The sequence below is a fragment of the Tubulanus polymorphus genome, chromosome 8 (genome assembly GCF_964204645.1).
Source record: "Tubulanus polymorphus chromosome 8, tnTubPoly1.2, whole genome shotgun sequence".
Classification (NCBI taxonomy): Eukaryota; Metazoa; Nemertea; class Palaeonemertea; order Tubulaniformes; family Tubulanidae; genus Tubulanus; species Tubulanus polymorphus.
The window spans coordinates 3,821,079-3,833,843 of record NC_134032.1 but is presented as its reverse complement, the minus strand read 5'-3'; the positions used below and the strand labels follow the sequence as shown (position 1 = coordinate 3,833,843).

Here is a 12,765-nt window from a genome sequence, read left to right as displayed (position 1 = left end):
ATCCAGTTCCACGTGTGCGTGGTTTAAATATATCTCTAAGTCCCGTTTAACAGTTGTGTGGGATATATTCGTCTATTAGCCCAGTTCCACAGTTGAATTGTTTTAATTTGTCTCTTGGTCTACTTCCACAGTTGTATGCATTTAATTTCACTCTGAACCCAGTTCCACAGTTGTGTGGGTTTAATTTGTCTCTGAACCCAGTTCCACAGTTGTGTGAGTTTAATTTGTCTCTGTCTCCAGTTTGAGAATTTTGCGGGGGTTTAATTGATTCCAAACCCAATTCTACAATACCACGTTTTTGTTATCGCGGTTACGTAACTATCTTAATGGCCGTTTAAAAAACATTCTAGCAATCATAACCGTAAGAAAAAATGCGATTGGACCTAAGTTGAAATTATGGCCATTTCTAAATTTTTCAAGACTATTTTCGCTAATCTTTACTCAGTAGCCTCAGGCATTTTCATATCTACCTCGAAACGGATTATCTGATTTTAGCCGAATTATTTGGCTTCGATAGATAAACAACAGCTACGAATAATTTACCATAGAAACATTTATATTTATTTTTCCAGGTGACAATGACGTGTCGACTGATATTGACAAATAACCACTACAAATGTTTTGCTTTCCGACGATCAAAAATCTCTCTTCAAAATATCTTTGGTGGCCTTCTTGATGACACGTTCCATTATCGGGTCGAGTTTATCTTTAATATCGGATTCAACAAAATTCTTAAATTCCTCGAACGATATTCCCTCCTTTCCGTCGGTGTCGAATTCTTCGAGTTTTTCCCTTATTTCTTTCTCGCGCTCGCCGTGCTGACCGAGAATTGCCAGGAAACTTTCTAATTCTTCCTTCTCCAACGATCCGCTGTTGTCTACGTCGTAAAGCGCGAAATTATGTTTCCATTTTTCGAGGATCGTTTTGCTGAAATTGTGAAATCGATGTCATGAAGTAAAGGAGAATATTTAGACTGTGGTTAGCGATTTCAGTTCGTTTTCTTAACGACCCGCAGATTGGGTTAATCGTTACAATTACGACAAATAAAAAAGAAATGGCAAAACGATCGCCAACCTTGTGATATAAAAAGTTATTCAGAAATATCGATGTTTCCAACAAATCTAGGCATCCAACCAAATTAACCCCAATCAGTCACTTGCCGGTTCAGACTGTTTGGATCGCTATATCTTTATTTGCATCACAAATATCATTGATATGATAATAATCATGATAATAGTAATGATTATTACTATCAAAATAATCATTATCAATTCTATGATTATATTTGATGAAATTTGCTGTAATCTCTGCTGTATTGTTGGGTGTTATCATAACTTGTGGAGTGAATAAACTGAAGCTTAAACTGGAAGATTGTTTGAATGAACCGGAACCGAAATAACGAATTGTGTTCCTAGATTTAAACACAGGATTCCGTTAACTCGACCCTTGATCACACTGTTATATATCGGTACTTCCATTGTTTAAACCGTTAGATTGTTACTACACAACAAATTTAAAGAACCTCCCCCCCCCCGACTGCATGCATGTCCTACGAATGTAAATCAAGACGGCTTCCCCTGGTGGCCATGTTAGATGACCGATGACCATCAAATTCATTTATGAAGCCCGTATCGGGCCAACATGACATTTAAGATGGTCAAAAGGGTGGCTATCCTATAAGATGATGAACCGAATTTTCTATAGCAGTGAGACACATTTTATCCACGTCATCAGTCGCTCACACGCCCCCCCCCCACCCCCGATTAACTGTTTATCTGTTAGATTAGCCCGATTCAAAAGACCCGCTATTTACTTACCTGAACCAAAAGTGTGCGAAATGATGAAACTCAATTCCATTGCTTGAAGTACTTTCTTCAAACTTTTTATGCAGTTCCTAGAAAATACAGGTATACATTTCTCCAATTAGGTTTTGCACTTCCGGGTCCAGTTTCGCAGTTCCAAATTAACATTCAACTCTTGAGTTAACTAATTAAAAATGAACTAACTTTAACTCTGAGTTAACTCAATTCCCTAACTGTGGAATCGGGTCCGGATGGTTTGTCGATGAGATCTCGAATTTAGGAGCGACTGCACTTAAAGTGTCCCTGATAATTTATGTACCTAACCTAACCTAACCATAACACTATTCGTTGATAACATTAGCACACAGCGGAAATGTGACCCAACTGCAGTTAGACCCGAATTCATCCATCGTTTGAATGAATCGGTGTTTGTTATTATGAAATAAAGTTCTTACCGCCATAAAATAGGGATCGCCGATAACGCTGAACAACACCCCGAGCGGAATTTTCGGCAACTTCCAATCAAACTGATCGATATATTTTTTCAAGACTGGCTTGAAATTCTTCTTTTTTTGGTCACTGATCTGATATGTGTCAAAAATTTCCTAGAAAAGATTGACGTACTCTCTTAAGTAGTCCATCGCGAATTATTGGCCGCTCCTGAGTGTGTAAGCGTTGAATAGCGTTGTTTGGCTTACGAGGTGTGTTTTGACCAGCGACTAAAAGGTCAGGACAGTTTTCGACGCGTTGGTCGCTGTTGGTTACGTTTTAAAACCCTGGACAATCCCATTCAATCAAATAAACATTACATATGCGTGACGTCCTGACGACGAACCATGACCGAAAATGCTTTTTTATACTCTATTTTTATCGTGCTTCGACCCAGTTAAGGTCATTTTAGTTCTATAGCCAATCTAACCACTTAAGATCAGTCTGAGTTCATTTTAGTTCTATAGCCAATCTAACCACTTAAGATCAGTCTGAGTTCATTTTAGTTCTATAGCCAATCTATGATAAATCGATGATAAATCCAATTAATATTACACAATTGATAGATAATTAATGGTACTTTTTAAATATAATTCAGCTATCACAATGAGCATTAATACTCTGCGCTTCAACAGGAAGCGGTACAACCAACTTTGTTGTCGGACGCACCAGAATAGAGCCGTTCACGGTTTACTGATTTTGTCATCTGTATTAGGAAATACCTCAACAACTCGTCCTTTTAACCATTTCCCACGGCCTGGTGGAGGTCCGTGCGAGGAGCGCGTAGTCGTCGGTTTTTACATTCCGGCAAGCTGTCGTCCAGCTTTTTCCTCGGTACCAACGTAGGGAAAACGTCTCTTGAACCGGGATGATTTCACAATCAATGACTTTCGATATCCTCTTCTTTAGTTTTCTAGCAGATGCATTTGTAACCAGTGTTTACCATGGTGATCATTAATTTCAGCATACTTCCTAGATGATTTCAGCCGTTTTTCAGTACTGTCGTAACTCTCATTTCGCAGAGGGGAATAACTATTCCTCTAATTTACGCGGAACAGAGACGTAGAGGGGTAAACTATTTTCGATCTGGCAAATCCGATTCCGCCGCACAGTCCGCGATGACTAACCAGCCTGAAGGTCGGCTCAAAGGTCCACTCCAAACAACCTGCAGTAAGACCAAAACGAACGCATAAATTCCGGTTCCTGAACTTCGCTGAAAAAGCTGAAACGCTGAAATAAAAACGCTGAAATTTCAGGGAATTTCCGAAAAACGCCGACATTTCAGGGAATTCCTGAAAAACAGTAAAATCGTGCTAGGTACCAACAATACACGTTTTGAAATATTTCCCGGGCCGGTGTCCGCTCCCGAGTCCTGAACCGTGTTTTAGTATCTACCTTCGGTTACAGAGACATGCCTTAAGGTAGTCGTCATGTTCAACTTGATCGATTGCGGATTGCGTGGATTGTTTGATGTGTTGTTTGTTTTATGTGCATATTCCGGTACGATCTAACAATGAAGTTATCACTTCATTTGAATAAATTCTTAATTACAGTAATATCAATTCTTAATTTTTTTTTTCCTTATGTTTGGTGATTTCTTGCAACTTATCACTGCCAAGTCTCATACAAGTAGTAGCTGAATGAAAGTACAGTTAGGCTGAACCTGATAACCCAAATTAAGTGCTAGCATGGAACTAATGATTATTTTGATTCTATTTTCGGTGTCATTGAAATTCGTTAATAAAGGTTCAACCGTCATAGTATACTGTACTTAGCATTGCTACGATTGGGTGCCATATTTCTACAATTTCTACAAGGAGGAAGGAATCTTTAAGTGTCTTTGTTCCCGGGTAGGGTACGGGGTAAAACCTGGTTTACTTTCTCTTCCGACTTGCCGGAGACTACTATCTGCAATGTATTGCATGCTTTGATTTGTCTGGCCTATAGGAGTCGAACGACATTTTCCCATACACAGGCTTGGCTTTAGTGTAGATGAAGGCTAGGCACTGCACATTGTGGATTGACTGGAACTCTTAACTCACAAAATTAAACGAGTCAACAAGAAAGATCCAATAATTGGACGTTTGTCTAACTATATTATTTAACAGCTTGAAATAATACATAACACATTCTGCAAGAGTACACAAAGGAAATCAGTTCTTACATTATATCAGAATCAATAGTTCGCTTAACTCTGGCTAGAATTCTGGTTCCATTGCTTCATATTCTAATGAAATCCACTAGCATACCTTAGAATATCGCTTAGCTTAAGACTAAAAATTTGGTACCAGGAAACAGGGAAGAAAAGTGGGTGTACTGTATTTCTCTCTGGTTGAATCAAGTTATTATTGAAATAACATTCGAATAGCCATTTTATTTTTTTAAATTGTGTCGTTCAGCTATCCTGCTGCAAATTTCGCAGTTGAAGTTTACTGGTGCCAGCTGATTTCTCAGTATCTCAAAAAATTTGCACATTCTAAGCCTGAATCTAAAAATAGAAAAAGGTGCATTTTAGTAGGATATAAAAGAATAGTGGCTTATACACCCTGGACTATATAGCCTATGGGGTGGGCCTAGTTTGAAAGCACTGAGGTCCGAGGGAACAGCACTTAGTAAATAAATACTGAAATTAAACTTACAAAACACCCAGTACTTGAGATGATGTACTTGACAAGAAGTGTCTCCAGCTAAGCAAATCAACTTTGTCTATGACTCCTCCTTTTATAGATTTAGTAGTAGCCTCTAAAAATATGAATCGGTACATTTTTCTAACAGTTGGTATGTCATTTCTTCAAAAAAAAACTAATTATTATCACGCCACAGCAAATAAATTATTCACAGTTGTTGAATGGTTTGCCCGATTTAGATTAATTGGTTGACGCTAATCAGTATGACCCAGAACAGTATTTCAGTGGTACAGGTGAAGAACCTGCTCCAGATCGTTAGACAACAAACAGTGTTGCATCCCGAGTTGCTGATTTTTCTTTTCAATTATCTGCACTAGTGTCACCTCGCAGCAATTATATATAACTGCACGTGCTGCTGCCAAGCTAACGCTCCCGATAATAGATTGCGTAGTCGCGCCGAAGATCTAACGATAAGAGGAGGTTGCTGCTGCTGCTGCTGCTGCGATCGAATTAGAATTGATTCCTGTGTTTCCAACTCCCTGTTTTGTTTTCGTTTCGTTGTCGCTAATTGGGCGCCGGAATCGATGGGTGAAATAAGCAATTAATTAATTTCATTGAATGACGTCATAAGTTGTAAAATCAACGACCAGAAATGGTTAAAGATGGTTCTTTATTTCATGAGGAATAATCTCCTAAAAATCCTAGACCTTCCAGAGTGACTAGGTTGGAACACGAGAATAAAATAAACGACAAAAAATGCCGATTACCTTAAGATACGCCTTAAGATGGACTCGAACCGGCGACCTCCAGCGCGCGCCAGACGAGCACGCTAATCACTCGACCATAGACCAGTAGTGACTGACGAAGTTTGTAACTTTGTCTAGCGATTGAAGTGGCTAGTGACCAGTCAGATGTGGTGACTGTTTGCCGTTTCTACGGCCCGCTCATTCTATGGTTACTGCAGTACCTTATCGGCCCTAAACCCTCTCTGATTACGAGTCGCCCATTGTAAGAAATCAAACTAATATAGTTTGTGTAGGCTGCAGTTCATGTATTTCTTGCTATATTTGCCATACATATACATATAAACATACGCCTACATCAGTACATCTACGACATTTGATTTCGCCTGTTTAGTCACGGGGTCGTCCACTAGATGGCGCTATATTCACCTGTGCGGTGTTATTTGCCAGTCGCCCGAATAAATGTTTCAATATTCTGGAGTTTGTAGGCCGCCTACACATGTATCTCCTCTTCTTGCGGCGACGCGCCGGAGAGCGGCCATTTTTCTTGGTAAAACGTATCTTGCAGATAACAAATTTCTGTCGTCCTAGAAACAAATCGAAAAACCGTTTTAGTTTGAATGTTCACTTAGGAAAGTCGACTAGAGACCCTGTCTCCGGCTGAATGGTTGTGTTGAGTGAATTTTTTCACGAGCCATTTGACAAATTTTCAGTGACTATCTTCACTGGCTGCTAGAGATACCCTACCGTTTGACTCGTCTGGATGTGGCGCACTTGGAGCTGGAGTCCTGGTACTTGGAGTCGAAGTTATCTTCGAATTATGAGTCGTTGTTGATGTTGGAACGAGAGTCGTTGGAGCTGGTGTCATTGGAGCTGGGGTCGTCGGAACTGGAGTCGTTGGAGCTGGAGTCGTTGGAACTGGAGTCGTTGGAGCTGGAGTCGTTGGAGCTGGAGTTGTTGGAGATGTATCCGGTGTCATACAAGACGCTTCTAAATCCTTCATCTCCAGGTTAGAATCAATCCCGTCAAACTGTTGCGTCACACTTTCATCCGTTATCACTTTTGTACAATTTACTACAGAACAAACGAGAAAATGAAGTTAATCAACGCCTTGAAAAATAAAACATATTGCGTAATGTTGTCGATAACGAATTATGTGATACAAATTGTATGTTAAGGATAATATTGTATTTGTACAGATGGATCTCGCGAGAACCCTCGTGAAAATTACGAGATCTCGCGATAACATTTGAGAAACGATAAGTGATCCCGTATCGTTTCTCGAAGGATCTCGCGAGATCCTGTATCGTTCCTCAAAGGTTCTCGCGAGGAACATACGAGATCCTCGCTAGAAACTTCGGGAAACGCGACGGGATCTCGTGAGAACCTTCGAGACACTTACGCGAACATGAATCGTCTCTGTTAACGTACGGTTTGACGGAAGATACGAAAACTCTATCGCACCAACAACTGCAGGTGACCGGATAAAGCAAAGCGTTATAGCTGCACACATTCCTGTCACCACAATCTGAAAACAATCAAATAAAAACAACCAGAATAAAATTGTTGTTTATAATGGTGATCTACCGAATGAAACAACTTAAGGAGTTTCAACAAAAGACGTCCACGCTAAATTTCAAAGTTTCGACCTCCCTCCCCCATGTCCACATATAAATGTCTACATTGAACTACCCCTACCTCCATCGGATCATCCAGTCATAAGAAATAATGTCTTTTTCCTTCATTTATTTTATATTCCCCCGCCCAATGCGTTACTTGAAACTCACCACATAACTGATATTCTGCGTTGAAGTTGTCGGGACAATCCAGTGAAGGTTCCGCACTCGACATTCGCTCACTGTTTTGACGAACTTTCCTATGGTAAAGCAAAAATAATCAGGATGAATTAAAATTTGCAGATGTTCCTGGAATCATGGATCGTCATCTATCAGAATTTACCGGAACTGACTGAATTCCGATGGAGCTACTAAAGACATGTTGTTCGAAAAGACCATAATCATAGCTCGCCATCTTTTGGAACTTTCCAAAAATTACTGAATGTCCGGAATTGTTAAGTTAAACGAAAATCCAAAAGGTAGGATCATTCCCGAATTAATGATTTATGTTTAATTAGGAACCAATTAGAATTTACAATCAATGGGTTCGAACCTAGGACCTCTCTTATCATCGATTCAGCATCTGAGACCAACTCGGAATCAACTCGGTTTCGAACCCGGGACAGCCTGATTATGATAATCTGCTTATTAGGTCGGTTTAAAGCTCTTGATATTTTTTCAAATATTCGTTTTGTAAATATTTGTTTAAACTTTTGCGTGAGAGGACGTCAGTTGGGTGGCCTAGCTCAGCCAGTTTTAGTGGAACAAACTTGATAGGTGTTTATTGAACCAGCACAGATTGAGGCAGCTGAACTGAAACATCAACCTTTAAAATCCATTTTATGCTGTTTTATGAAAGATTACCAAAAAGTCTCTTTGAAGACAACCCAATTCTAAAGGAGAATTTTCGGTAAAATTTCAATGAAATGATCGATGTTTTTAGTTAAGCTGCTCATCTGTGCTTGTCCAACTAAACAACTTTATCAGATATGTACTACTGAAAAGACAGCTCAGCAGGAACCCGACCCGGAGCAATTTGATATTGACACTAGACACCAATTCTGCAAGCTCCATGCGGGTGACTCCATGATCAATTCTAAACTTGAGTGAAATGCTAAATACCTGGGGGCTATGTTACAAACGAGCACGTTCTTTTGCGGTGAACACGCCTTCAGACCGCAGCCCAACTTCATAGCAGTAGCATGTTCAAACTATAACATTGAAACAAGAAAATATAATCATAGAAATCAAGCCATTTCTAGAATCAAATCCCTGACATGATTGACATAGCGCGTTACATCTTGAGTTTGTGGAAAACTTTAAAATAAAACTTTTAAAAATTGAAAAAATAAGATAATTAGTTCTTGAATAAACGAATTTGTTTTGGTAATACAAAACTTTTTTTTCGAATCGACGGGAGGTGCTATAAGCTCTTACTTTCACCGCATTATCCGGGGAGAGGAACATCGACAGAAATTGATTCGTCGTTCCGTCACTGAGTTCTCCAGCCACATCCATGAGAATACCCGCGTAGTCACGTGACTCGGCCGCAGTGACGTAATTCCGGTAGACGTTCATCACCTCATCCGCCATTACTAACACCAACTGATCCACGCGACCTCGACCTGAATCGTATAGATTATATTATTGGATGATGACGTCATTAGGGTTGTACGGAGGGAGGTCTCATGTTTTATTTCTGGATGGTTGTGTATTACCTGGTATATAGTTCCTCGTTTCGGATATGACGGTATCGGGACAAGTGGACGCGTAGTTTTCAGCCATACGACTCAATACTGTATCCCAATACTGAAACACAATAACATCGGCAATATCGGAGTTTACGTGTAATGAGAAGAGAAAATTATCATTTAAGTGTCTGGCTCCCGGTTATTAAATGGTTCCTAACAAAATCGGGGGCTGTTCATAACGCGCGCGAAATGTGCCCATTTTTAAGCGTTACGTCCACATGGACTGACTTCCATCGTCTGTCTTCCATATGCAATGGATTTGACACCCAGCACAAAACCTGTCACTTAGAGTCAAAAACCGGCTCTACTTAGGACCTGCGAGTAACATCATTAGTTAACACTGACTACCCAACTATAACAAGCAGCACACACGTGCAATTCGATCAGCTAATCAAGTTTCATTAGTTGTTCATAGTCACAGTATAATGGTGGTCGTGCATTTTCCAACAGTGCCCCAAAGTGGGACGAGTTTCCTATCACAGCCGGGAAGTCACTTCCATCGATGGAGCAGTTAAAATGCTTTCTTTGTGGAGGCATTTTTAACTTGTAAATCGCCCTGGTGAAGCTCTTTATAAATCGCTTTGATAATTATCATTATTGTAGTTTTTGTCATTGTTATTACTAGCTTACCATACGGAACATGTATCTGTTCCGATCGCGGGTCATTTTCAGAGTTCTATAACTGTTGACGATTTTTGTCAAAACGTCTCGTGAGGCGCCGTCCATTTCTGAAACAAAACCAGACAGGGAGGGGATTCGATCCCGGAGGATGTTCATCGAAATTTAGACAGGACGAGAAAAGGAACAATTAAATGAAATCAATTGGATATCCGAAATAAAAATCTAGCTGAAATTTCAATCTTGCAAACATTACAATCTTCGTTATTATTTTGACGCTATTTCAGTTCATCACAACTAGAAACAGCATCTGGAAAACACTCTAAACATTTAAGCTATTATTACGTGTTCTGAAAATAAGGATTGACCCTCTGATTCACTTGATTCGTAGATTTGATTTGATTTGGTGTCCCTTGCAAACCCACCACACCTGCTGCCGCGAGCGAAACCGAGGGTTTGATTTTGAAATCGGAAATCTCGAAGTACAAAAGTACATAGTTGTGTGATCGGCGGTCGAGTTTACAGAATTTTCTGTTTTTATCGATTTAGCGGTATTCTTACCTGAGTCGGCGCCTCTTTTCAGACACATGGCGTGATCGGTAGCGAAACGTTCGAATCGCGCATCACAAGTCGTACCCTAAAAACCAGTCACGTGGTCAATTCATTAGAACGTAGATTTGATGGATTCGAATAATCATCCAGGTATCACTATACGGATTGCGTTTCTTACCCGAATCGCTTCAATCAAATAACCAGCCGTCAGCGAAACTGTGGAGGTAAAAGGAAAAAATGATATCCTTCACTAAATGACAAGACGTTTATGTTTTCTTTTTCAGAAAACCCAGTTTCGAAAGCTCTCGCGAGAAAACCACATTATCTACAAATTCTCGCGTGAGAAATCAAAAAAGTTTTGAATGCTCGGGTGAGAACAAAAACCAGCAAACATTTTTTTTAACATGTCATCCACCATAAATAACGGTTTTTACAGTGGAAAAAATTGACGCACCTTTTATGAGAAAACCAATCGTTGAGTTTGATTTCATTTTGGCTACAGCGGTCTGGATGCGTGGCGGCTCCGAAATTCGATATGTTAGACTTGCTTTCGGTCTCCTAACTGGTCTCCTCCCTTACCGAATACCGCGGGACTTCTGACTAATCATCCACGCCCTGTGCGCTGATGATTGCATTAATATTCAGTGTTGATTGATTGAAGATCCATATAAACCATCTGTTAGCATCTCAGCCGAGTGAGACAACAATTATAACTACGTGATGATCATATTTTCAATAGTCATTAGGAACCGAATTCAATATCTCAGTATTGACTCATATCACCTGGAGGGATATTTAAGTGCGTCTTAGTTCGTCGTGATCAGGGTTATTAGGTACTTACAAAGGTTTACGGTTGTCAAATGGAAAACATGAAAAGCTCAACTTCCGAATGGTCAAAACTGAAAGTGAAACTGATACTCACGCGGTATAGAAAATTGATCTTGGGTAAAGAGTTCAAGTATCCGAACAACCATAAAAGCGATAACGTTGAAAACCTCATTTTCTAATGAGTAAAAACGGTTTATTAAACACGAACGTTTTCGAGATCGTATCCCCTCATCAGATGAATACAAGTGAATCAAATAGATAGACCTTTATAGATTTAAGTATTGAACGCGAGAAATTCACCATATCATATTTTAATCACGACAGGGTAACTTGTTTTATGAACTCATTGGCCAGTCAAATTCGGCGTCGGTTATAGCGTCAAAGTAAGTAGAAGGGGTACCGAGTTCCAATTCCCGGCTGCATACGAAGACTCCGCTCTAGTCACCGTAATTTATTTAAAGTTAACCAAATACCGACTAAGAAATCAGGGAATTTAGCATTTTCACGCGAATGATCAGATAATGTGTATGGAATTTCACCGATGCAGCCAGCCAGAGTACGGCTGGGTCTACTATAATTAGACTGTTGTAGTCACTAACTCCGGAATCACGTGTAACGACATTACCAATCGTCAATCAAATGTTAGAATCATTGACTCTAAGAGTTCGCAGGTCATAAGAGTTTCACTGTCGCACTTTTTTATAGAAAATATTCTGGTCATTTTCTTTGTCCCACGGATTTTGATGGAAAAGGAATTCAAACGGCTTTCAATAAAAGAAACATCGTTTTTCTGAATTGCTTGTTTACAATTATATAAAGTATGAAATTGACACACGAATTAAAAAGTGATGTAACCCCGTAAATGTGATGCATAATATCCTTGTGATATACGCGGCCTCCGAACTTACCGAGAAAACCTGGCAATTCTAGAACGGTAAAAACAATACTCATTGTAAGCACCATTTTAGTTGCTTTAGTCTGATTTTGAGAGGTTGAGATCTTGGTCGCCGAGAGAGTTTTTTGGCGTTGTTTACTTTTGACATATAAGACAACAATGAGAGCAATGTTTGCAGCGAAAACTAGAATATTTGAAATAATAATTCGTATAATTGGTTCTATGTATCTGTTCATTAGAACAAAAAATGGTTTATTTCGTCTTATGGCTATGTAATGAAGGAAGCGGAATCCTTCATATCTTCCGGACAATACTACAATGAGTGTCATGGGATAGTAAGTACATAAAGATATTGATAATATACCCGTGATTATGATGACTGGTTTTAGGCTGCGTTTAATTTGTAGCGGGGAAATTATAGTAACCAATCTTTCGCACTGAATTATGACGGTTAGGTAATTTCGAAACACAAGAAATCCTTTAGCAAATATAATTCCCCATATATTTAAGTTTATCGGAGAAATTCGGTTATCAGGAAATTTCTTAACAGACTCTAAACCGAATCGCGCATAGTGAATGTAATAGCGAACTGGGTTCTGAATGAAATTCGACAGTAAAAACACGATGTCGACGAGTGCGAGGTATTTCAGTAAATCGATGCAGCGGTTCTTAGTTTTCAGTTTGTGGAATACGACGATAACCAGTCCGTTAAACGTGGCACCGACTAGAACCAGCGCCGGAGTGATGTACGCTATACCTAGCCATCTAAACTCCCCTGGTGTACGGTAAACATATGCTCGTGTATTGTTCATTATTTTCAAACGATCCCGTTGGTTTGCAGCAG

At 39.6% G+C, this 12,765-nt stretch overlaps 2 protein-coding genes across 5 annotated transcripts; both read right to left on the bottom strand.

Moving 5' to 3' along the window:
* Positions 1-572: 572 nt before the first annotated feature.
* Positions 573-3,571, bottom strand: LOC141909808 (uncharacterized). 4 transcript variants are annotated; one of them, XM_074800441.1, is made up of 4 exons: positions 3,014-3,571; positions 2,258-2,810; positions 1,818-1,894; positions 573-927 (listed from the first exon to the last, which is right to left on the bottom strand). In XM_074800441.1, exons 2-4 carry the CDS (start codon positions 2,261-2,263, stop codon positions 636-638), a joined length of 375 nt encoding a protein of 124 aa, XP_074656542.1. In that variant the 5' UTR covers positions 2,264-2,810; positions 3,014-3,571; the 3' UTR covers positions 573-635. The 4 variants fall into 4 exon arrangements, with proteins under 4 accessions (XP_074656542.1, XP_074656543.1, XP_074656541.1 ...); XM_074800442.1 differs by having other exon boundaries at positions 2,258-2,407; XM_074800440.1 differs by having other exon boundaries at positions 2,258-3,571.
* A 5,063-nt stretch (positions 3,572-8,634) lies between these two features.
* On the bottom strand, positions 8,635-11,989 carry LOC141910045 (uncharacterized). The gene is made up of 7 exons (XM_074800745.1): positions 11,935-11,989; positions 10,377-10,414; positions 10,208-10,283; positions 9,659-9,756; positions 8,996-9,086; positions 8,715-8,902; positions 8,635-8,640 (listed from the first exon to the last, which is right to left on the bottom strand). Exons 1-7 carry the CDS (start codon positions 11,987-11,989, stop codon positions 8,635-8,637), a joined length of 552 nt encoding a protein of 183 aa, XP_074656846.1.
* Positions 11,990-12,765: the final 776 nt, after the last annotated feature.

Excerpts from the sequence above, each read along its gene's own strand:
- LOC141909808 (XM_074800439.1), bottom strand. The coding sequence starts at position 3,258 with ATGCTGAAATTAATGATCACCATG. Across the intron at positions 1,895-3,234 it reads TGAAATTAATGATCACCATG|GAACTGCATAAAAAGTTTGA; the intron begins GTAAACACTGGT and ends TGTATTTTCTAG. Across the intron at positions 928-1,817 it reads TTCGCACACTTTTGGTTCAG|CAAAACGATCCTCGAAAAAT; the intron begins GTAAGTAAATAG and ends TCACAATTTCAG.
- LOC141910045 (XM_074800745.1), bottom strand. The coding sequence starts at position 11,989 with ATGGTGCTTACAATGAGTATTGTTTTTACCGTTCTAGAATTGCCAGGT. Across the intron at positions 10,284-10,376 it reads ATTTGATTGAAGCGATTCGG|GGTACGACTTGTGATGCGCG; the intron begins GTAAGAAACGCA and ends ACTGGTTTTTAG. Across the intron at positions 9,087-9,658 it reads ACAGATACATGTTCCGTATG|TATTGGGATACAGTATTGAG; the intron begins GTAAGCTAGTAA and ends ATTGTGTTTCAG.